The sequence below is a fragment of the Sesamum indicum genome, linkage group LG12 (genome assembly GCF_000512975.1).
Source record: "Sesamum indicum cultivar Zhongzhi No. 13 linkage group LG12, S_indicum_v1.0, whole genome shotgun sequence".
Lineage (NCBI taxonomy): Eukaryota > Viridiplantae > Streptophyta > Magnoliopsida > Lamiales > Pedaliaceae > Sesamum > Sesamum indicum.
In genome coordinates, this window is record NC_026156.1 from 5,743,512 (window position 1) to 5,762,827 (window position 19,316).

Sequence of the window (19,316 nt, forward strand, 5' to 3'; positions counted from 1 at the left end):
GTTAGAGGAGAAATCAGCCGCCAATAATTAACCCTAAAAGCTCATTATGCCCTCCTAATAATTAGGAATTAGTTACCCGTTTTAATGACCATATTACATATTATCTCCTCCCAATCCAATAACCCCCGCCCCCACGTCCTCTCTCTCTCTCTCTCTCTCTCTCTCTCTTCACTGGTAGTTTTTCGTTTAGGTCTACTGATATTCAAACTAGTGGTAGTAAAAGACAAAAGAATCACCCTCAGGTATTCTCTCCTACAATATCTTCTTTTACTTCACATGTTTTAACTTTCCCTCCATTTCTACTTCTAGTGCTCAACTTCTTTCATGCAGATACGCAGGTCTGTAATATAATTTCAGCAATGGCTTTGAGCTACTACTCAAACTGGGGAGCATTTCAGCAGTTGGACGCAGACATTATGAGCTTCGTTGATCCATTACAGACAGAGGCAGAGCTGCCGCCGGAGCCCCTACCGTTCCCCAATATCGACCATCTCTTTGAGACCAATGACTTGTTTTACTCGGAATGTTCTAATTCTCTTCTATATGACTTCTCTACTAGTAGTACTGGAGTTACTTCTGATAACTTAAACTGCATCCCAACACAACCCTGTTCACTCCAGCAAGAATTTGAGCCCCACCAGCACAATCCCAAACGCCAGAAGGCCGCCGGATGTGGTTATGAAGATATTTACACTCAGATGTTTAACCCTCCTCACTTCAATGGGCTTGTTCCAAACACTTGCCTGACCCAGCTTCAAGATTATCTGCCTACGTCAGAAGTCGTAGTGCTGCCACTGCCTGATTTTTCAACTCCACCAGGTTTCAGTTATAGTAGTGAGAGCCCGAAGAAGGAAGCAAGTGCTGGTGGTAGCTTGTCGGCGCAGAGCATAGCGGCACGGCAGAGGCGGAGGAAGATCACTGAGAAGACTCAGGAGCTGGGGAAGCTTGTTCCGGGTGGACGGAAGATGAACACTGCTGAAATGTTGCAAGCTGCTTACAAATACATCAAGTACTTGCAGGCTCAGGTTGGAGTTCTTGAATCCATGTCTTCAAATAATCAGGTCAGTTTCATTTCGTGAAGAATTAAGGGAATCTAATTTCTTGTGCTAACATGGAAAAGTGGGTGATAATATATTGTATTTGCAGGAGAATAGAGAAGGATTTGAGAGTGATGACGAATTGCGGGTTCTTCTCGAGTCTCCGCTGATTCAAGAAAAGTTGTACTCGACGGAAAGATGCCTGGTTCCGGCCAAGTTTGTCCAACACCTGAGCAGTGATCATGAAATCGTCAAATCTAACCCTCAATTGCTACCGTTAATCGTGAAACAGGAGCAGTGAAGCGAGGCGCAATTTTGATTTCTGTTGCTTAGTTTAGGCCCTTTAGTGCATAGGACTTCGGTTTTTTCTGTTGTTTGGTTGTATTAATCCGCAGATGTCAGGGTACTAGGTTTTTTACTTTGGTCGCCAGATCCATTTCTTGTAAATTCCTGGTTTGCAAGAATTATAAAGTCACATCTTAATTTAAGTTAATGTGAGTTTTTGACATATATTTCGTCAGATACTTACTTCTAAATTTACTTAATGGTAAATTGATTGCTCATCTGTTTTTCTTCTTAAAGTCATTGTAAATAACTCTACAAACTGAAATGAGGGAAAGAATGCAAGATTTAATTCATTCATCAGACTCATCTTAATTATTCTACTCCAATTCCAAACAGTTTTTGTAAAATAAATAAATATATTCGTTAATAGAGTTCACATAATTTATTGATGTTAGAAAAAAAAATAAAAATCTATATTTACATTCGATTAACCACTTTTTGATTTATTGTAAGTGGAAATATAACTCAATGCATTAGCAAGTGAATAGTTTGACAATAAAAAACTTAATCCTACAATAAGTTTATAAATCAATTGGGGTAAATATATTTTTTCATTATTTTTTTTTTTTGCTTTTTGTTTGCTACAACAAATTCTATGTTATTTATTAGATTAGACAAAAGCAAATGTCGAATATTCCAAGTGCAATTTCTCAAACCACAAGAAGTTTATGCATAATTACACCATACATCAACAAAGGTAAATGTAAGTATCCCTAATTTATTATCAATTTATTTCTTTTAATTATATACTTCATTGGAACTATTTAACCAAATATCATCCTATAATATTTAATGCTGTAATAATAATAATAATAATAGGGAGAAAAAAAACACAAACAAATAAACCTTCTAGATAAGATCAGATACAATAATAACTAGCGCAGTAACATAATTTTCGTAGCAGACGTGCTTGGACAAAGTCAAAGTAGTTAGGGGTATTGAGTAACATCAGGAGCTTGTGTAAACCACATGATTTCACTCCAAATTTCATCCGAAAAGATTATCAAATAATTAATTTAGACAATTAAACTCATGTGAAATATTTGAACGCCAAGATCAAGAATGCACACAAACAGTACAGCACTAGTGAACAAAACATACAAATGTTGTTTGGTACTAAATTAATTGAGGAAAAAAGGATGTCTTCATTTGATGATGGCAGGTCTGTTAACATGCTTCTTGGATCTGGAACTGTTAACTCTCTTTGGCAACTCAGTCGTCAAGGCGTACATCTTTACGGCAAACAATTCATCAGGGAATCCATTTTGATCCTGGCCACACATAATTTATTTCTTCAATAACTTCATTATTCATACTCCATGATAACACATTTGGGAGTCGAAAAACTTTTGACTTGTACCTTCATTTTGTAAATATGCAGTCCACATTGATTGAATAACTGCTTGAAGTACAAGTCCGATCTCGTGATGCTCTTGTCTTGGTTATCCAACACAAAACCTAAACAACAGGAATTGAAAGGTTGTTTATCTTACTTTATGAGGAGTTCCACAGCAGAAAATAAAAGCAACTTGAAGAGTGAATAGAATAAACAACATACACGAAGCAATATGAGTTGTACAGTATTGAATTGAAGTGAAGTGATGAGATTTATAGTTTGAAAAGTAGGTAAAAGGAGAAATGAGATTGTTACCACTTCTTGCAATATTCTCCTTCAGAACAAAAAGCCCACCAGGTTTTAGACCAGCCTGGAAGAGGTACATGTTAGCATAATAAAGCATGCCATGCAATGCTCGACAGAAATCTATATAATATATCATAAATAGCTCAAACGAAATATAATTTACAAAGAGAAGTTCAACCATCACACAGTCACCATAGGCACTGGATCGATTTACCTTTGCTCTCTTGAAGAACGACACAAAGTCATCATCTGAAAGATGCCCAATGCACCACTGAACCCATATAATATCATACCTTTCTGCCTCGGGAGTGAATTCCTAGAATAAGGATAGCAAATGAATTCAACAATAAAGAACTTATCATTCAAATGCACTCGAAAATAATGATTTGGTTTCTCCGGAAATAAGCTTTCCTTGGACCCAAGTCCCAAATCCGGGGAATTTCATTAAGAACGGAAATGGTTACACCTAGCTTACATAAAAAGAGATGCAACCTTGAATCGCTATTATGGTTGATGCTATAGAATCAAAAACGATAGGTGATATGAGGAAACAGGCAGGGGTACACTTCATTGATGTCGAAAGCTGCACTAACTTGCTTATGCAAACTGTACTATGTTGTAATTAAGTCTATGGTCATTCCCTTTGGTACTATCTATGATGATATGTATAAATCTTACCTGAAGTGGAACACAAAAAAAGTTGACAGCCTTGTACTCCTCCGTGACCATCAAATTCTCTGGGGCCAAATTTCTGCGAGCAGTATCTAGAAAATGCGAAACAGGCTCGAGAAGGTCAACCTGGATTGAAACATGTCAACAATTAAAAGCTAAATTGCAGTTTAAACAAGCTACAGATCATTATCACAGACCACAACTTTAGGTACATGTGAAATGCATCACCATTCTCCGCGACAAATAGATGCCTTGGACTATGCCAACTTCAGAGAAATAATGTGTGATGCCATCTTTGGCTACCAATATGTGTTTTGTGAAACAAGGATGGATACAGACATAAGAAGGGAAAGGGAGACAAAAAGATATATATAAAAAGTAAAACCATCCATATCTAGGAAAAATTGGTCTTCCCTTCGTGGTTGATTGTCTCCCCTCAAGAAAAACATGATTTTGGCACTTCAAAGATGTTGAAGGAAATATTTCCATATTGTAATGCGGAAAAAGAAGTACCTCATTAAAATATCTAATAAGAAGGTTCTTGGTGATTCTCCCTATGCCTGAGCCACAATCTGCACAGATTATAGAATCATCAATTCTCTAAGAAATACTCAAACAAAGATCTCAATAAGATACCCAATCAGAACCCTGGAGTATTTCCATTCAAATTTTTTTGGCCAACCAGAGCACGACATCGTGCTACTTTCTTCAACACACAAACTTATAGCATGCAAAATAAAATGCCATACTATCAATTTGAAAGGTGAGAAGAGGCAACGTAGACCAAATTACTTGATCGCTCAGCTCCTTTCTTGCATATTGAAAAGAAGATAGAAGAACAAGAACAAGAAGCATGGTGAGAAAATTAAGAACTCCTCAAGTTGTGCTAACGTTCTTGGAAAGGGGAGAATATACCTAGAGCAACAAGACGCCTTCCTCTGCCAGCATCGGGAAATCTTTCAGCCAAAACGGAATTCAAGAATGCCTCACTATCCTTTATATCAGGTTCATTAACATGCCCATACCCTCCTAGCACTCCGTCCACCGTTGCCTCCACACCCTTCCCTTCCCAAAATTACAAAAAAGAACAAGGCCCACATCTTTTCTAAGTACCATAAACCAAACGCTCATCCGGGCTTATAGAAAATGGAAAAAACGAAGGGTCCAGATACCTGCCAATAGCCAACTCCCTGGGTGTACCACTGGGATTTCTTGAGGGGGTCGCCGTCCCCCACCTCTTCCCGCCACATCTCCTCCGCGTTCTTGAATTCACGGCCTTCGGAGTCCACTCCCCGGCCATTCATCTGGAGGCACTTGAGGGGAGTAATCACGCTTACTCTGGACAATCTTGAGTCGTGCAACAGAGAGTGAGGTAACGATGGGTGACTCGGGAGAACGATGCAAACGGGGGTTTTGTGCAGTAAGAGTACCATTAGCAAAGAAAATTCATCGGCCTACGGACCAAAACCCAGAACAGACAGTTAAGATATTTGCACTTGGTTGGATATCCAAACGTGGCCCAATAACATTTCTTCCGGGCCCAACCTTTTGTTTTGCGGAAGGTTAACTGAAGTTAATAGAATAGGCTTATTATTAAATCAACATTAAAATTAAGAAGAAATTTGTAATTTTCTAAATAAGAAGAAGGTAACATCACACTCGCAGTCGTCGCTGTATTTTATTATAAAGAGAAGGAAGAGAGACGAGAGGAGAGGAAGGAAGAAGTGAGATGATGGTTCCAAAGTGAAGGCGGGACCTAAATTAGATATGCAAATCAAGACTGCTGCTTATTTAGCGAATGTGTTGCAATTTCTGATAGATCATAAAGGTCACAGGGCAGGAAAACTCGTCCAAGCTCATATACTTCGTACTAACCAGTTTGCCAACACCTTCCTCGTTAACCGCCTGATTGAGCTCCACTCGAAATGCGGCGATACAGCCGCTGCTCGCCGCCTGTTCGACCAAATGCCTCTAAATAACATATTCTCTTACCACGCTATTTTAAATGCCTATTGCAAATTAAATGACCTGGATAATGCATATGAATTGTTTGATCGGATGCCGGAGGGGAATGCCGTTTCTTGGAATTTGATAATTAGCATGTCGTCACGAAATGGTGACAGAGAGAAGGCCTTGGGGAGTTATTACTCCATGAGGATGAGCGGTTTTCTGCCGACCCGTTTCACCTTGGCTAGTGTTTTGAGTGCTTCTGGGGGTTTGGGCAATGTGGAGTGCGGGAGAGAGTGTCATGGAGTTGCTATCAAGCTTGGGCTCGACACGAATTTGTATGTGGGCAATGCATTGTTGGGAATGTACGTGAAGTGTGAGTCTATTGCAGATGCGGTTGTCGTTTTTAAGGACTTGCCGCAGCATAATGAGGTGTCATTTACTTCGATGATGGAGGGGTTAGTGGAAGGTGACCGCATAGATGAAGCATTTGACATGTTTAGGTTAATGCATAGAGTGGGGATCATAGACTGTGTATCACTGTCAAGTGTATTGGGTGTTTGTTCCAAAAGTGCAGTAGAAGAGTTTCTTGTAAATGATGGCAATGAGAAGGGGCTTAAAATGCATGGCAAACAAATACATGGGCTTGTTATTAAACTAGGGTTTGAAGGAGACCTGCACATAAACAATTCATTGCTTGATATGTATGCAAAACATGGATACATGGAGTGTGCAGAAATGTTGTTTAACAGTATGTTAGAAGTCAGTGTTGTTTCATGGAATGTTATGATAGCTGGATATGGCAAGCAATACCACAAGGAGAAGGCAGTGGAGTGCATGGAGAGAATGCGGAATTGTGGATTTGAGCCTGATGAGATCACTTATGTCAATATGCTTGCTGCTTGCTTGAAAAGTGGGGACGTTGAAGCTGGACTCAAGATATTTAATAGTATGTCATTACCAAGTTTGACGTCATGGAATGCTATACTGTCAGGCTATTCACAGAATGAGTACCATCAGGAGGCACTGATGCTTTTCAGGGAAATGCAGTTCAGAAAGGTGAGACCTGATCGAACTACTTTTGCTATAGTTCTCAGTTCTTGCGCGGTCATGGGGCTTTTGGAGGGTGGAAAGCAAATCCATGCTGCCTTATTGAAGGCTGAGTTTTGTACTGATTTGTATGTTACCAGTGGACTGATTGGTGTTTACTCAAAATGTGGTAATATAGAAGCGGCAAAACATATCTTCAACACGGTGCCCCAACATGATATAGTCTGTTGGAATTCTATGTTATCAGGTTTATCCCTTAATTCATTGGACAAAGATTCTTTGAATTTCTTTCAGCAAATGCTAGGAAAAGGGCTTCTGCCTACTGAATTCTCTTACACTACTGTACTGAACTGCTGTTCATCACTAACATCTCTGCTTCAAGGGAGGCAGGTTCATAGTTTGATAGTGAAAAATGGACATGCAAATGATGTTTATGTAGGAACTGCCTTGATTGATATGTACTGTAAATGTGGTGATGTGGATGGGGCTAGACAGTTTTTCGATATGATGCCCTCTAAAAGTACAGTTACCTGGAATGAGATGATACATGGCTATGCTCTAAGTGGACGTGGGGATGATGCTGTTAATTTATTTGGAGACATGATCCACACTGGTTTCAAGCCCGATTCTATAACTTATGTAGCTGTTTTAACTGCTTGCAGCCATTCTGGATTGGTGGATGCTGGGTTAAAAATATTCAACTCAATGCAGCAAGCACATGGTCTAGAGCCACTTAGTGATCACTACACTTGTATTATTGATTCCCTGGGTCGTGCTGGCCGGTTCAGTGAAGTTGAAGAAATCATAGATAAGATGCCATGCAAAGATGATCCAGTTATTTGGGAGGTCTTACTCAGTTCTTGTAGGGTTCATGCGAATGTGAACTTAGCAAGAAGGGCAGCAAGAGAACTTTTCCGCCTGGACCGGAATAATTCTGCCCCTTATGCGCTTTTAGCCAATATGTATTCATCATTAGATAGATGGGATGATGTAAAAGATGTTAGAGGAATAATGAAAGAATGGCAGGTCTCCAAAGAACCAGGTTATAGCTGGGTTTAGAATAGATTTTCATTATTTCTTCAATTTTAGAGATTTTCTCATTGTGGCTCATAGTCATTATTGTAATTATTATTTTCCTTTTCACTTTCTCTCCCCTTCTTTTATCTTTAAGGAACAAGATTTTCTGTTAGGCATATCTGAGCTATTGACAGAAGTTCATTACTTCTGGAAAAACTAAATATTTTTGGCCAAAAGATATGAATATTAGAAAAAAGAAAGAAAAGAGGGATGAGGAGAATAGAAGGATTAGCTTCTTAACTTTCACCAACTCCAAAAAGAGCACCTGCAAAATCATTATCCATATGATCAGATGGTATTGGAAAGCTCAACCTCCACAAAATCCAATGCTAACTAAAATGAAACCCAAACCCCTATCCTTCTCTATATAAGCCCAATGCCTACCAGCAACTTTGTCATCAATACTCATCGTCAATTCTTTATATCAAGGAGCATCAATATTTTACAAAAATGAAGAGCATTTTCTTCTCCTTGTTTGTTGTCCTCTCCCTAGTCTGTTTTGCACATTTGAGCAATGCAGCCATACCATGTGGCACCGTCGACATGAAGGCAGCCTCATGTGTTGCATTTGCCACTGGAAAGGACCCAAAGCCATCGCCAACATGCTGCTCTGGCCTGCAACAGCTTGCTCAGAGCGTCAAGACGGTTGATGACAAGAAGGCCATTTGCAGGTGCCTCAAGGCTGCTGTCAAGAACTTTGCGGGTGTCCAAGACAGGTTCTTGAGCCAGATCCCTGCTGCTTGCAATATCAAAGTTGGTTTCCCAGTTTCCCTGAGCACCGACTGCGAGAAGTAAGCACTAGACAGTTTGATTTTAATCCTAACTCCAACTTGTTTTGAAAGGTCTCTTAATTGATGTTTGGTTTTGCAGGCTCCACTGAGATCTCCTGAGTTGATCAGAGGTTCAAAAGTCATGTTAGAAATGTAGAAGTCTACTGAATAAGACTGCGTTGTACTCTATTGAGAATATCCCGGTGGTTTTTTCCACTGTAACAGTAATGCAATAAGAATTTTGATTATTTCAATAAGCTTGTCAATCAAATCCACGGCAAGAGACATTTCTCTCACAAAAAGCACAAAGTAGTCTAATACAATGAGTTCATCCTACAATCTAAAGCAGATACTTCGGTGGTGTCATGTATCACCACTGAATCTCTTGACCATCCCAGGCAAAAAACTTGCCATTGTCAGATCTCTTTGCATTCATGATGATGCTCAGTAGCTTCTGGACTGAAAACTCTTTGGTGAAGAGTTTACCTTCTGGAACATTGCTCTGAAATGGTCTAGATAAATCTGTATCTACTGTACCCGGGTGCAACAGAATACATACAATTGGATCTTTCTTGCGTGCAAATTCCACCGACACGGTCTTCGTCACTGCAAGATTCATGAGAAGGATGTCAGGAAGCAAAAACCACTACCACCACTTCAAGAATTTTAAATAACAGAGAAGGAAAAGTTGGTACACTGATTAAGTCCAGCCTTAGAAGCCCGATACGAGTGCCACCCTCCTAGGCCATTATCTCCAATTGATCCCACTCTAGCACTTATGTTGGCTACAATTGCGTGGTCTCTGTCGGTTCCAGCACCTCCTCCGACCTTGAGCAGTGGCCACATGTGCTTTTCATGCAAATAGTAAGCAGAGAGGTTTTAATGATGAGTTGCTAAATCAAGGCGATGACACAATCATAAGAAATAGTATGTTTTTATCTGCTAATAGGCACTGACTTAAAATATGCAGGTTTATTAGTCAGAATGTCAGATTACATAAATCAAATTCCAAAAAATCTCTCATTTTAGCTACTCAAAGAGCTCCATATTAGACCACTCTGTTTAGATAAGACGATATAGTGGAAGCTAATCGATCATACCTTGACAACCAAAATAGGACCAACAGCATTGACCTCATAGGTGAGAAGTAAGGAATCCCTCTGAAGTTTGTTCAATGTGGTTTCTGTACTGAACAACACATGAAAGACTCTATCACATAGAAACTCATATAGCTTCTATGACATACAATCCATCATCATCAGAATCTACTCTGTTTAGGATGAAATAACTAGTTGAAATCTCTACCTGGCTGCAGAACATTGGGTATTGAGAGGATACCAGAAGCATTTATGAGGAGGTTTAGACGACCATACTTATCTTTCACGGACTTTGCTGCTTCCTGAAAATCAATATTAAGTATAAGAAGAATAACGTGATAGGTGGTAAGAAAGTATCATATCTATATGAATGCTGAGTTAGTACAACAGGCAACAGAATTTGCCGCATACTGATCCATCACAGGTAATGACAAAGAAAGAGCAGTGTTGAGAGTTTATTAAAACCTCTATTGTTCTATCAATTGTGAGATCCAGCTGATGAATATCCAGGCGGTCAGCAAACTTATTCTTCAACTCCAGAAGCCCAGTTGCCCCCTTAGGATTGCGGCATGTTGCCAGAACATGTCCTTTGTCACTTTTCTCTAACAATTGTCTAACCTAAAAGCAGCCAAGAAATGAACTAAAACTGAATTAAAGTGTTTTGATTGTAATAAAATATTCACTAATATCTCCATTACAGAATCACGGCATGTAACAACTAGCTTATGCTTTTGCAATCATCCCATCCTTTTGATGACGGCTAAAACAATCAAGAAAATTCAACCCAACCCATCCGAACTCGCCCGGTGATTAAAAAAAACAGGGACATTATCAGCTGAAATCATGCACAAAGCAGAATAACAATTCCACAAATTTCGACATAAAGATTAAACCTTTACATAGGCTTTACAAAAATCCGAGCAGATAAGACAATGTACATTAAGAATGTCATAGCAAGATCCATATCAACAATCAACCACAAAATTCGCTCAAAAATAAGCATTTCATAAGAAAGAAAAATGGGCTCACGAATTCAAGGCCAATGCCTCTGGAGGCACCTTGAACCATTGAAACGCCGCCTTCCCATTGTTTGACGGCAGAAGAAAACATGCAGGCTCTTGGAAACGGGTTCAGCCATCGCCTACCCATCAAAACCCACTGCCCGAAAGAATTCAGCTTCATCATCGTAACTGAACTCCGAGAGTCTCCACCAAAACCTTGGTGGACAATCGAGTTTCAAGAATCTAAAAATTTTCACTTCCCTTATCTACATCAATTCATAGCAGAAATTCGGTAGGAATTCAACTTTAATTTAAAGTACTGTAAATGCGTCCTACATAGAAGTGTAGAGAATTGGACAATCTGGCAATGGAGAAGATCCAGGATGCCCAGTCTCTGAAGCTAAACGATGGTGTTCGGTTAACTGCCGTAGGCCAAGCGATGGCGAGAAAATCGCCACGTTGAGTACTATACTTTCATTAGTCTTTTTATGCTTTATTATTAAGCTATAACTGCTAAGTGATAGTATCGTTTTCTTTTATTTGCAAATTATATATTTTTTAATATTTAATTTAATTTCATTATTTTTTTATTAAATTGTTACACTCCCACTCTTCCAAATTTTCAAATTGTTCCTCCTTTTCATGTTTCACAGCTTCAACTTTTTAACCTTCTTTTGTATGTTTTAATATTTTTAACTTCAATAAAAATATATTTTTAAAATTAAATATAAATTATTTTTTAAAATTTTTATTTAATTATTGCATACTTATTTGTGAGCGACACATACTAATATATATATATATACACATTAATTATTTATCTTGATAAGGATATATATATTGCACTTACTGTTGAAAGGGCCAAAATACCCCATATAGGTAAAATATTAATTTAGGACAGTGATTCACGTCTCTCTCACTTGGGTTGGGTCACACCCGAGCCGACGATCTAACTTCTAAGCCATAAACGCTGGCATCAAGATCATGTCACATTGCCTAAATAAGTGGATGCATTTGGCATATCAGTAATCATCCAACGAGCCCAACAATCTCTGCTCTTTTTATGTTCTTCAAATTTTTTATTTGGATTACTCTCGAAGCAAATTCGATTTTTGATCTGAGTCAGTATTTAAAAATAAAAATAAATGTTAAAATTTGACTAAAGTATTAATTACGATTCGTATGTTTAAGCAAAGAGATGAAATTAATGTAAAAGCCTAAAACTTTATGCGAGTCAAAAGTAAGTTTGTGGCATATCCCATTCCACGTTTCATCTGCCAACTAAAAATGACAGGAATATAAGTCGTGCTAACCTCATTAAGTGCGCTTTTAACTGAGATCAACTGTGTGAAGTGGATTAAGTGCGCTTTCTACCTTTTTTCAGGTCATGTTGAGTGCCAATTGCCTCTTTTTCGTTTTTCCCTTTTTTCCTTCCCATTATACGAATAACTCTTATAAAATTAGCAATTTATCCTCCTATAATTTTTTAAATGCATCAATCCACTCCCTGTGTCTTTTAAAATTAAGCAACTTACACCCCTGGATAGAGAGAATAAATTGCTTCATTTTAAAACATAAATTGCATTAAATCCATTTTAAGTCAATAAGGACATAAGATTTAATTTGAGCGGAAAATTAAAATTTCATTTCTATAAGATTATGAATTTTAATTTAATAAAATATGAAATTTTCATCTATTTCAATACGAGTTATGAATTAATTATAGTGTTTATTGATCGTCATGCCTAATTTCGGGTTTTGAAGCCAATTTGGATGTTCTAGTATGATAAAATCATACAACAACCATATCTATACTATTAATAAAAAAAAATTAATTATTCATACCAACTTTTAAATACTCAAATTTATTCTTTTAATTTTTTTAAAAAAAAATATTAATCAAAATAATAATTTAATATTTTTGAATAATTTTATAATTATAATTTTTTTTTTCTCACAACCATTGCTCCACGTTTGTCTCTCACAACCTTTGCGTTACTTACTTTGACTCTAAAAAGTAAAAAAATAGAATTTGATTTCATTATCAGATTAAGACCCATCATTTTGTATATCTCTTAAACTGAACTTTCAAATATTCGATATATCTTTAATTTGATTTAGTGAAGACAAAAACGATATTGACGCAATGAGTTATTGTATGATTATTTAATATTTGAAAAGTAGATATGATATTAAATACAAGAGATATATAAATAGTTGATTAGGACAATAATTAATTATGTTAAAGGGAAGAGAAAAAGGAGAAAGAGCAGGCTGGGAATAATTTCCCCACAGCGTTTTATATTCTGGACTTGTATACTTTAATCAATGACTCAGATCTTATTCACATAGTGTAACAATAAAATAAACATTCTAAAAACTCATCATTGTGGAACTATAAATTGATAATTATATTCACAGTTTCTAATCTATGTTGTATTTATATAGATGGCATCTGTCTTTTGCTTAAGTGGTTTGGGGTTGGGATGGTGCAAATGTAGGAGTGGCGCGCTTATGATGGGAATTTGACTAAATGACTGGAAAAGTTCGACAGAGGATTTGTTATAAAACACGAGTTTAAGTACGGGAGAGTTGATCAGTAGGAGAAGTGAAATGATTGGATGGTCATTGTAAGGAGCGGGACTTATATCGCATCAAGATCATCATCACCACAAACAGTGTCTCCAATAAAAACTCGCATTATAATGCTGTAGGTGACCCCAATCAGTAGAACCGCACGAACTTTAGAATTGCAGTCGCCGGGGCTACTTAATTGAATTTGTTGATTATAACTTGATTGATTTGACAAAACCTGAGCATGTAATTACTACATATATTTATATATAGCCACATATATTTATATATATCAATTATTGGAGATTAATCACAATTATATATATATATATATATATTTCATTGTGTTTTTGTAAGAAATATAAGCATGATTATATATCTCTCAATACTTGATTATATACATATATATGTATGTATGATATCATACTGGAATACTTGGACAGTGAAATATGAAGCAACCCTTTTGTAAAGGGGTCAATGAAGCAATTGATCAAGTTAGAGAGCGCGGATTAATTAAAAGGAAGAAGAAGAAATAACAAAGTAAAAATAGACAAAGACGATGTATATAATAATGTGTAAAGAGAATTATAAAGAACAGAAAGCGGAGGAACCCAAAGCTTGTAGCAGTACGTACTCGTGGTGTCTACAATATACATACACTGATCCTGATCACTACATGAAATCAATCAATCAATCTCACACCTCCCCAATTGAGAATAAAGTACTTTGTAATTAGGGATTGATATGAAATTGAAGGAGGAGGAGAATGCAGAATTGCAATCGCAATCTCATGAATCCCATCCAACATCATAATCCCTTCATTGAGCTTTCCAGTCATGTCTGATAAAATCTACTTTTTCAAACTGTTGAAACCTTCTGTTCCTCAGCTTTCTGTCCCATCCATCAAAAGCAATCCATCCATATGCCCACTTCACTTCATTTCAAATTATATATATATATATATATATATATATATTTGGACTCGCTAGACTACTACTTACTACGTACTCTCCACCACCCTTTAATTTAATTACTATATCCCTTTTACCCTTTTTCTTTTTAACTTCAATTTCCAGTGGGTAAAGGTTAAAATTATAGCAAATCATGAAGAGATAATTTGAAGTTTCCCCACGTGAAACTCACACTCACAGTTATGCATGGCTCTTGACCTTGAATGAAACTGATCATCAGACTTCTGCTACCTCTACATTTGTATAGGATTCTGTTTTTCTGAGTGGGGGCTTCTGTTGTTGTCATATCATCATGCATGTCCTCAGTTAATTATTCGCCCCTCTTTGCTTCTCCATAAGATGTGGTGGCGCCACCCCCACCGCCGCCTGTGGAAGTACTAGTGCTAGTGTTGTTTCCCGTGGCCCAGTCGTAGAAGCTGAATGGATCCAAGGCCTTGTCGTCGTCTCGCCCATCATCGCCCGAAAATCCTTGCGTGAATAATATATCTAAAGAGTCAGCCTCAATCTCTTCCAAATCAGCGAAGAAGCTGTCTTCTGAATGGTTGGAGTCTGGCAATGTGGGCTTGTAGCTATTTGGAAACCCTTCATCAAATTCCGGATCATCCATCTCCACCTGGTTATGATCCAAATCTTGATGCATCTCCTCTTTCACGGCTGCAGAAAGGGATGATGATGAGGGCGCTGCTGTCTTTTCTGTGCTGAATTCCTTCATCTCTTCTTTCGGGTTTGTGCTTTTCTGTGCCTGCGAGTTTGGTGAACTTTTAGCGGCGGTGCTGCTCTTGGATGGCTGAGCTCTTGTGGAGCCTGCAAGAGCATTTCTCTGGGTGGGCCATGGATGGTTATGCTCCGAAGTGTAGGTGATCACCAGCATATTCGGGTCGGTTCGGCTCCGTTCTACTTGCTTCCTCGCCGAGCAACCCTTTGAACTACTGCATCTATAGTAACCCCTGGATCCATTTATATATATGAACATCACACATGTATGTTAATAGATGAATAGAGTTCTATACGCAAGCAAATGCTAATTCCAAATTTGAGCAAACCCGGAATAAGTTGCCCTAAATTAAGCTTCCCAGTTAAGGAAAAATATGAAAGAATCACTAAAGAACTTTTACTTAAAATAATAAGACCAATTTCCAGGAATCAAATTAACACGATTTAAGCTTAGGGTAATAATCAGTTTGAGGTAACTACGTAATTACAGATCAAATGTAGAGATCTTGGATTTAGTCTACCAAAGCATAAAATTAGCAATCTTAAGTAAGTTTAGCATCAGCATATATATATATATAGCTAAATTAACCTTAAACCTAAAGTTCCAAGATATTGAGGAGAAGATTTGCAGGAAGTATTCATTCGTTATACAGGAATAAGCTTACCTTGGATAAGGGGAACCCTTGATAGGCTTCTGCCCGTACTTTCTCCATGCCCAAAGATCTGAGGGAACAACTTCTCCACTGGGCCTGCTGTTTGCAGGTGCTGGAGCCGGTATACAAACTACCTTCTTCGCTTGACTCTTCCTGCAGATTGCACGAAAAACCAGCACAGATTTGTCATGAAGCAAACTCCCAAGTGAATTTATTCAGAAAGTGGGTGCAACAACAACTAACTAATTATGTCTTTGTTTGTGGAACAGATAATTTTTCTGTGTTCACTGTCAGAACTGCACGTTCAGTAGTTCTGCAGTCCACCCTTTTTTGTTTTTCTTGAAAAAGCCGAATATGATGGAGAATTTGAAAGACTTAACAGATGAAACCACAGAGATCTGCAGTGGTGGGATACAGATTACAGTAACATGAAAGCAAAGTCTGATCAAAATGGGACACGCACTGCCGGAAATTTCATTAACTTTTCTGCAGGTAATCAGGTTAAAAGTTATGAAGATTTGATTAAAAACCACGTTTTTTCTTTTCTTTCTCTTTTTTTTTTTGGAAGCGTCGCATAGAAACTACATATTCTTTGACTCATTAAAAGCAAAAACCCTATTTTGAGATCCTCAACATGTGATGGCCCGAGTTCAATACAAGCTGGAGTTAATCTCCCCAAAACTCAAAAAACAACTGTTAATTAAAGAAACCCGCTGTGCTTTTCAATGAATTTGTAGTTGCATTGAATATCTAAACGCGTTTAGAGTTTGATTTAGATATTAATCATCATTTCAAGAAGGAAAAAAAAACAAAAAAACCCCACCTTCTCTTGATGCCCGTATTTCGCGGAGACGAGATCTGCAGGCCTGGGCTCTCCACCAAGCACCCACTGGAGCTATTTGGTGAAATCAAAGTGTGAGTGCTGTTAGGAACTAATACAGGAGGACCCTCTAACCCCCTCGGGGAAGCAGCCGCCACCACCGCCGGAGAATCACACGGAGAAACTGGCAACTTTGTAGTAGGAGCGATCTGCAGCATCCTTGAAAAAATATTTGAAGCCGGTCTTTCCATCTCATCATCAGGAATTCTGTGAGCAAGATTGATGCTACCCTTAGCAAACCCTCCAGCAGTATTTCCTGTTTCTTCAAAGCTAGGCTTGATGATATTGGAGTTGTGGAAGAATCCTGATACTGGGGTGTCGATATCATGGAGGAGTGGATCTCTCAAGTGGGTAAACGGATCGCCAAAATCTTCAGGCGGGTCGGTAGAATAGTTAACGGGATTGCTTGTTGGAAATTGCCAGCTGTGGGGCGCCGCGGCCGGTTCAGCTGCTGTGTTTCCGCCTGCTATGCTGCTGCCGCCGCCGCTTGCTCGTATTATGTCAGTTAAATCGCCCTGATAATTCTCCATCCTCTTCAAGAATTGACTGCACATGATACTCAATCAAAACACCGTGTCATTTGACTTGGGTTCAGCTCTGGCATGTTTTTGCACCAAACAATACAAACGTAAAGAACATGCAGTTCTTGATTAGGGTATATAGTTCTCGATGAAGTGAAGGATGATTTTGTTTACTTTTTTCCTCAAAGTTGAGACAAGAACAAATTAAGACCGGACCAAATGTTGTTGTAGAGAGAGAGAGAGAGAGAGAGAGAGAGAGAGAGAGGAAGACGAAGACGCTGACTTTTGATATGAAACAGCTCTATTCCATACGCAACCAGCAGAGAAGAGGAAAGAGTTTAGAACAAGTTAATAATAATAATGGTATTAATCTAACAGCCTTCATGTTCTCTTTGTTTCTTTAATATTTACAATGGAAAAAATAGACATAGAGAGGGTCAAATCTGTGCACCTGTTTCCGTTAATTTTAACAATATTATTATTATTATTTTAACATATTTTTGTTCTTCACCATCTCATCAATCCATCTAATCTCTTACTTGGCCCATATCCCTTTTTGTTGTTTTCCGCACAATAAATAAATGCATAGAAATTAACTCCTTTTATAATTTTCTTTTTTAATTTTCAGAAACAAGTAACGGAAAAGTAAAGAGGCGGCAAGTAGCCGCAATTCTAGGACAAACCTTTCTACCTATTTACATCTCCCTCCGCCCCAAAATGCCATTAACTCCATACATAACATATATATATATATATATATATAATCTTCTTTTAAAGAATTTCAATAAAATAAATAAATAAAAGAGACAAGATTGGTATATTATTTTTCTCTAGAATATTGTCTATATTTCCCAAATACTGCACATTAATTTTTTATAATAGAAATATGATTTTTCACAATATTCAATTATTATGATTTATGAATATAATTTAATTATAGTTTCACAATGGTCATTAATCATTGTTTCTGCAAGTAAAACATTAGCCATAGCTAACATATGACAATATTCTGGTCATTTCTAAAAATCATAATAAATATTGATTAATCATGATAAAAATTAAAATTCTCACATTGATTTTATTTGACTATGGTTAATGGTATCAATTTACCATATTTTTAAGTTTGTGGCCATTTATAGTGTAGTAAAAATTTATTTTTTTTGTAATGATATTTTTAATCAATTATAACATTCAATCTGATTAATACCACATTCAAAAAAATTTTAATATATATTAAATAAATATCGGATATATAATACCAGATTGATAAAACATCCAAACTAATTCCTCCTAACACATGGTTTTAATCCATAATTAGGACTACTTAATTAACTCCAAGAATTTGTAAAAGAAACAGATATCAAGATTTGATGAACATGATTGTAAATTAACTACACACGTATGCATACGTATACACATACATCAATATACGTACACAGATACATATAATAAATAATTAAAAAATCATGTGGGCCCATGCGGAGGTGGCTCTTGAGTAGTATGTTTGAAAAATACTGTAAGTTCTTATGGGCCAATGGCCGTGGAGTATGTCACCGACCTCTTTGCGTTTGATGGGACGTTATTAAAATCCACTGTTCAACATTAATATTTATATTATTAGCAAAAAAACACCTTTCTTAATTTAACTATATAAGGTTCATTAGAAATGCAGATTTCACATTAACAACGTTTTTTGAACAAAGACAAACATACTTATATTAATACGATATAATTATTACATGCACAGGAACTGCTAATATCTTTACATGCAAATAAGCCAAAAGGTCAGCAAAATCCGAGAGCCAATTGCTCGAACTTACTTAGGGTTGTCCGGCAATTTTAAAGAAGATTGATCAAATTTTTGTTGTTAGATGCAGTAGCAATGGATTTACGTACAAGAGCATGTAATTGGCATTAACAATGTTACATGTGCCGTACATAATCTCTCCAATGCTAGTAAACGGATAGGGTGGGTTCAGAACCCAACTCATCAGATTTATATTCAACCAATTACCTCAAGTTTATTTATTTAATTCAAAGACTGTAAAATTCAGTAATAATTAATTAATAGCAAGTGATCATGTGAAAGTGAAGATAATGGTAACGAATCTGCAATCAAAATTAAATTCAAGCACATGAATTTGGGAATTCAAGAATGCTGCAAACGACTCTATGTACCTACTTAGCTAATTAATTCCTCATCACATATTAAATAATTTAATTTATTTTCTTTTTAAATTTCATCTTCTTGATGAATTTCATTTCTATCGTTAAATCACAAATTCCCAGATATTTTTTTAATTAAAAAAAAAAAAAGTGTGGAAATTGGAGGTGCTCTAGTTGTAGGATTTGTAGGTGGTCCATA

At 37.1% G+C, this 19,316-nt stretch overlaps 6 protein-coding genes across 6 annotated transcripts; 3 read left to right on the forward strand and 3 right to left on the reverse strand.

Annotated features, from left to right (window-relative positions):
- Window positions 360-1,361, forward strand: LOC105175942 (transcription factor bHLH52). Its single transcript, XM_020698427.1, has 2 exons — window positions 360-1,061; window positions 1,150-1,361. The coding sequence occupies exons 1-2, from the start codon at window positions 360-362 to the stop codon at window positions 1,336-1,338; spliced, it is 891 nt and encodes a 296-aa protein (XP_020554086.1). The 3' UTR covers window positions 1,339-1,361.
- Window positions 2,356-5,162, reverse strand: LOC105175818 (alpha N-terminal protein methyltransferase 1). Its single transcript, XM_011098411.2, has 8 exons — window positions 4,869-5,162; window positions 4,612-4,756; window positions 4,210-4,268; window positions 3,703-3,822; window positions 3,239-3,340; window positions 3,034-3,088; window positions 2,743-2,840; window positions 2,356-2,653 (listed from the first exon to the last, which is right to left on the reverse strand). Exons 1-8 carry the CDS (start codon window positions 5,127-5,129, stop codon window positions 2,528-2,530), a joined length of 966 nt encoding a protein of 321 aa, XP_011096713.1. The 5' UTR covers window positions 5,130-5,162; the 3' UTR covers window positions 2,356-2,527.
- Window positions 5,283-8,022, forward strand: LOC105175817 (pentatricopeptide repeat-containing protein At4g20770). The gene has a single exon (XM_011098410.2). It carries the CDS (start codon window positions 5,464-5,466, stop codon window positions 7,750-7,752), a length of 2,289 nt encoding a protein of 762 aa, XP_011096712.1. The 5' UTR covers window positions 5,283-5,463; the 3' UTR covers window positions 7,753-8,022.
- On the forward strand, window positions 8,151-8,794 carry LOC105175819 (non-specific lipid-transfer protein D, cotyledon-specific isoform-like). The gene is made up of 2 exons (XM_011098412.2): window positions 8,151-8,561; window positions 8,641-8,794. Exons 1-2 carry the CDS (start codon window positions 8,221-8,223, stop codon window positions 8,648-8,650), a joined length of 351 nt encoding a protein of 116 aa, XP_011096714.1. The 5' UTR covers window positions 8,151-8,220; the 3' UTR covers window positions 8,651-8,794.
- LOC105175820 (C-factor) lies at window positions 8,766-11,126 on the reverse strand. Its single transcript, XM_011098413.2, has 6 exons — window positions 10,667-11,126; window positions 10,103-10,255; window positions 9,846-9,939; window positions 9,641-9,723; window positions 9,236-9,389; window positions 8,766-9,146 (listed from the first exon to the last, which is right to left on the reverse strand). The coding sequence occupies exons 1-6, from the start codon at window positions 10,820-10,822 to the stop codon at window positions 8,911-8,913; spliced, it is 876 nt and encodes a 291-aa protein (XP_011096715.1). The 5' UTR covers window positions 10,823-11,126; the 3' UTR covers window positions 8,766-8,910.
- LOC105175822 (probable WRKY transcription factor 14) lies at window positions 14,083-17,298 on the reverse strand. The gene is made up of 3 exons (XM_011098414.2): window positions 16,374-17,298; window positions 15,563-15,703; window positions 14,083-15,130 (listed from the first exon to the last, which is right to left on the reverse strand). The coding sequence occupies exons 1-3, from the start codon at window positions 16,982-16,984 to the stop codon at window positions 14,494-14,496; spliced, it is 1,389 nt and encodes a 462-aa protein (XP_011096716.1). The 5' UTR covers window positions 16,985-17,298; the 3' UTR covers window positions 14,083-14,493.

Excerpts from the sequence above, each read along its gene's own strand:
- LOC105175817 (XM_011098410.2), top strand. The coding sequence starts at position 5,464 with ATGCAAATCAAGACTGCTGCTTATTTAGCGAATGTGTTGCAATTTCTG.
- LOC105175820 (XM_011098413.2), bottom strand. The coding sequence starts at position 10,822 with ATGATGAAGCTGAATTCTTTCGGGCAGTGGGTTTTGATGGGTAGGCGA. Across the intron at positions 9,724-9,845 it reads ACCCAATGTTCTGCAGCCAG|AAACCACATTGAACAAACTT; the intron begins GTAGAGATTTCA and ends TGTTCAGTACAG. Across the intron at positions 9,147-9,235 it reads TAAGGCTGGACTTAATCAGT|TGACGAAGACCGTGTCGGTG; the intron begins GTACCAACTTTT and ends TGAATCTTGCAG.
- LOC105175818 (XM_011098411.2), bottom strand. The coding sequence starts at position 5,129 with ATGGTACTCTTACTGCACAAAACCCCCGTTTGCATCGTTCTCCCGAGT. Across the intron at positions 3,089-3,238 it reads CGTTCTTCAAGAGAGCAAAG|GCTGGTCTAAAACCTGGTGG; the intron begins GTAAATCGATCC and ends TACCTCTTCCAG. Across the intron at positions 2,841-3,033 it reads GGAGAATATTGCAAGAAGTG|GTTTTGTGTTGGATAACCAA; the intron begins GTAACAATCTCA and ends CCTGTTGTTTAG.
- LOC105175819 (XM_011098412.2), top strand. The coding sequence starts at position 8,221 with ATGAAGAGCATTTTCTTCTCCTTGTTTGTTGTCCTCTCCCTAGTCTGT.
- LOC105175942 (XM_020698427.1), top strand. The coding sequence starts at position 360 with ATGGCTTTGAGCTACTACTCAAACTGGGGAGCATTTCAGCAGTTGGAC. Across the intron at positions 1,062-1,149 it reads CCATGTCTTCAAATAATCAG|AATAGAGAAGGATTTGAGAG; the intron begins GTCAGTTTCATT and ends TATTTGCAGGAG.
- LOC105175822 (XM_011098414.2), bottom strand. The coding sequence starts at position 16,984 with ATGTGCAGTCAATTCTTGAAGAGGATGGAGAATTATCAGGGCGATTTA. Across the intron at positions 15,704-16,373 it reads AATACGGGCATCAAGAGAAG|GAAGAGTCAAGCGAAGAAGG; the intron begins GTGGGGTTTTTT and ends TGCAATCTGCAG. Across the intron at positions 15,131-15,562 it reads AAGGGTTCCCCTTATCCAAG|GGGTTACTATAGATGCAGTA; the intron begins GTAAGCTTATTC and ends AAATGGATCCAG.